Source organism: Taurulus bubalis (assembly GCF_910589615.1).
Source record: "Taurulus bubalis genome assembly, chromosome: 17".
NCBI lineage: Eukaryota > Metazoa > Chordata > Actinopteri > Perciformes > Cottidae > Taurulus > Taurulus bubalis.
Window position 1 is genome coordinate 9,604,281 of NC_136605.1, and position 2,882 is coordinate 9,607,162.

The window sequence follows — 2,882 nt, forward strand, 5'->3', positions numbered from 1 at the left end:
ACACAAGCGCAGCACAATGCTATTTACCTCCCAACCAGAACAAACCAGTCAATTTAATACAATCCTGAAAACTGCACCTCACACAGAAGAAGGCTCACTAAGAGGATTTATTCTTCAAAAGGAGATGGCTGTTAAATAAAGTGAGTGTGTATTTGGCGCAAGCAAATTCCCTATTTGGATTATTTCGCCTCCTTCTCAGTGCTGCTTGATGGCATTTTTTAATACCGATATCCTCTTTCCTCTCTGTTTGGTCTTCTAATTCCCTAAAAAGCCCGAACTTTACAGCAACCTCCACATTTAGTGTGTGCGTATTTGTGCTACCAAAAGCAACATATCAAATTAAGCATACAGTATATTGATTGGCTGAGCTCAGAGAGGAACACTTATTTTAATTAAGGCAATTATTATGTCACCACTTTTCCCATTGTGCGACTGAATTGGCATGAACTACTGCTATCTCCACAGGAATAAAGGTCTCAAAAAAATTGCTGTACTACTTGCTTTGATCAAGTTATGAAATTTGCATTTAGTGAACTTATATCTTCTTTTATCTCCCACTTGTCTTCCCCTTTCCTCCTCCTTTCCTTTCTGCAGAGTCTGTGAACAGGTGAGAGAGGGACACTGTCTGCCCCACTGTCCAGCGACACCATGAGCTGGAGCTTCCTCACGCGGCTGCTGGAGGAGATCCACAACCACTCCACCTTCGTGGGGAAGCTGTGGCTCACCGTGCTCATCGTCTTCCGCATCGTGCTCACGGCTGTTGGGGGAGAGTCCATCTACTACGACGAGCAGAGCAAGTTTGTCTGCAACTCGGGCCAGCCGGGCTGCGAGAATGTCTGCTACGACGCCTTTGCACCTCTATCTCACGTTCGCTTTTGGGTCTTCCAGATCATCTTAGTGGCGATGCCTTCTCTTATGTACATGGGCTATGCTGTCAACAAGATTGCGCGAATAGATGAATCCAAAGGAGGAGCTGGCTCTGCTGCAGTTAGAACAGGAGGAGGAGGCTACACGCACAGGAAGCCCAGGAAAATCTGCTTCGGAGCACGGCAGCACCGGGGCATTGAGGAGACAGAGGAGGACCAAGAGGATGATCCCATGATCTATGAGGTGCCAGAAATCGAGCCCCCAAAAAGGCCACGGGATCCACTGCAACCCGCACCCAAACCCAAAATCCGGCATGATGGCCGCAAACGTATAAGAGACGAGGGGCTGATGCGGGTCTATGTTTTGCAACTGGTGATTCGTTCACTGCTAGAAGCGGGCTTCCTTGCAGGCCAGTATTTGCTGTATGGGTTTCATGTGACGCCCGTGTTTGTGTGCTCGAGAAACCCATGTCCCCACAGTGTTGACTGCTTTGTGTCGCGGCCGACAGAGAAGACGATCTTCCTGCGCATCATGTATGGTGTCACTGTCCTTTGCCTCACGCTCAACGTTTGGGAGATGCTCCATCTGGGGATCGGTACCATTTGTGACATTCTTCGCCGTCGGCGCTCCCCACCCCAGGAGGATGAGTACCAGTTGGGATTGTTGGGCACCAATGGAGGTGTGGAGGGATCAGTAGGGGGGACAGGGCCTGAGGCAGGCTCTGAGGGAGGGGTGGGTGGAGATGGGGCTGCAGACTACGTCGGTTACCCCTTCTCATGGAACACCCCATCAGCTCCACCCGGCTACAACATTGTGGTAAAGCCAGAGCAGATGCCGTACACGGACCTGAGCAACGCTAAAATGGCATGCAAGCAGAACCGGGCAAACATTGCCCAAGAGGAGCAGCAGCAATTTGGTAGCAACGAGGATAACTTTCCCACTGGAGGGGAGGCCCGTGTAGCTTTGAACAAGGATATGATCCAGCAAGCTCATGAGCAGCTGGAGGCGGCCATCCAAGCCTACAGTCAGCAGCATCGGGCAGAGGAGCAGCTCGGGGACAACCAGGACGACAAGCCCCAAAGTAACATCATCCAGGCCCAACCTCAGCCACAGCCTCAGCCTCAGAAAGAGCGCAAGCATAGATTCAAACACGGGAAAGGAGGCAGCAGCGGAGGAGGCAGTAGCAGCAACAGCAGCAGCAGCAAATCAGGAGAGGGTAAGCCCTCTGTATGGATTTAACCCCAGAAACAGGGACATGTATTGAAAGCATGTATATGTTACAGACTGGATGACGAGCTGTTGCAATCTTCCTCGGATATTTGAACACCACTGTGCCTTAAAGAATCCTGCAAGCTGGAGAAGATGTGTTTGTGTACTAAGGTGTGTTAAAACAGACGTGATAATGCAGCTGGCAATTTGTTTTGTTCGGGCTTTCACTGTTTAACTTGAAACATCACATCAACACAAACTGTAGGCTACAGTCTGTCGTTTACATGTCTCGTTCTCCTCAAGTCCTGCAGCAGATTATTGACCTCTGTTGTCTCCGCATTCATCCTTTCTTAGGGATTTGAACTTTGGAAAATTACTGAATGATGATGAGCAAATCCGATTGATCCCAGATTTTGCTAAACTCATTTTCCGGCCGCTCCTCTGCGAAGACACCATCTCCATTAATACATTGGCATCCCAATTCTTCGGACATCAAAATGAAGTAACATCCTAATTCAAAGGCAAAGGGATGCCATGAAAAGCTAAGACTCCATACTGTAATGGTGTTATCAAGGAACACCATAACAATGTGCATGCAACAAAATGAAACATAATTCAGCGGCAGCGCCTAAAGCAATGACTTTATAATGCAGTGAGAACATCACCTTCCTGAAGGCTGTGTCCTGTCAGTCATGTTCTGTGTCTGCTTTCTCTCCACTGTAGAGTTTCCAGTGTTATGTTGCTGTGGCATTTGACAGTGTGTTTGTAGTTTCCTGTGTTTTTGTTGTTTTTTTATAACTGTGCTA

The 2,882-nt window shown here is 48.5% G+C and overlaps 1 protein-coding gene across 1 annotated transcript; it reads left to right on the forward strand.

Annotated features, from left to right (window-relative positions):
- Positions 1 to 648: 648 nt before the first annotated feature.
- gjc1 (gap junction protein gamma 1) lies at positions 649 to 2,106 on the forward strand (the record flags this gene model as incomplete). Its single annotated transcript, XM_079233661.1, has 1 exon — positions 649 to 2,106. The coding sequence occupies one exon, from the start codon at positions 649 to 651 to the stop codon at positions 2,104 to 2,106; it is 1,458 nt and encodes a 485-aa protein (XP_079089787.1).
- Between the last annotated feature and the right edge of the window lie 776 nt (positions 2,107 to 2,882).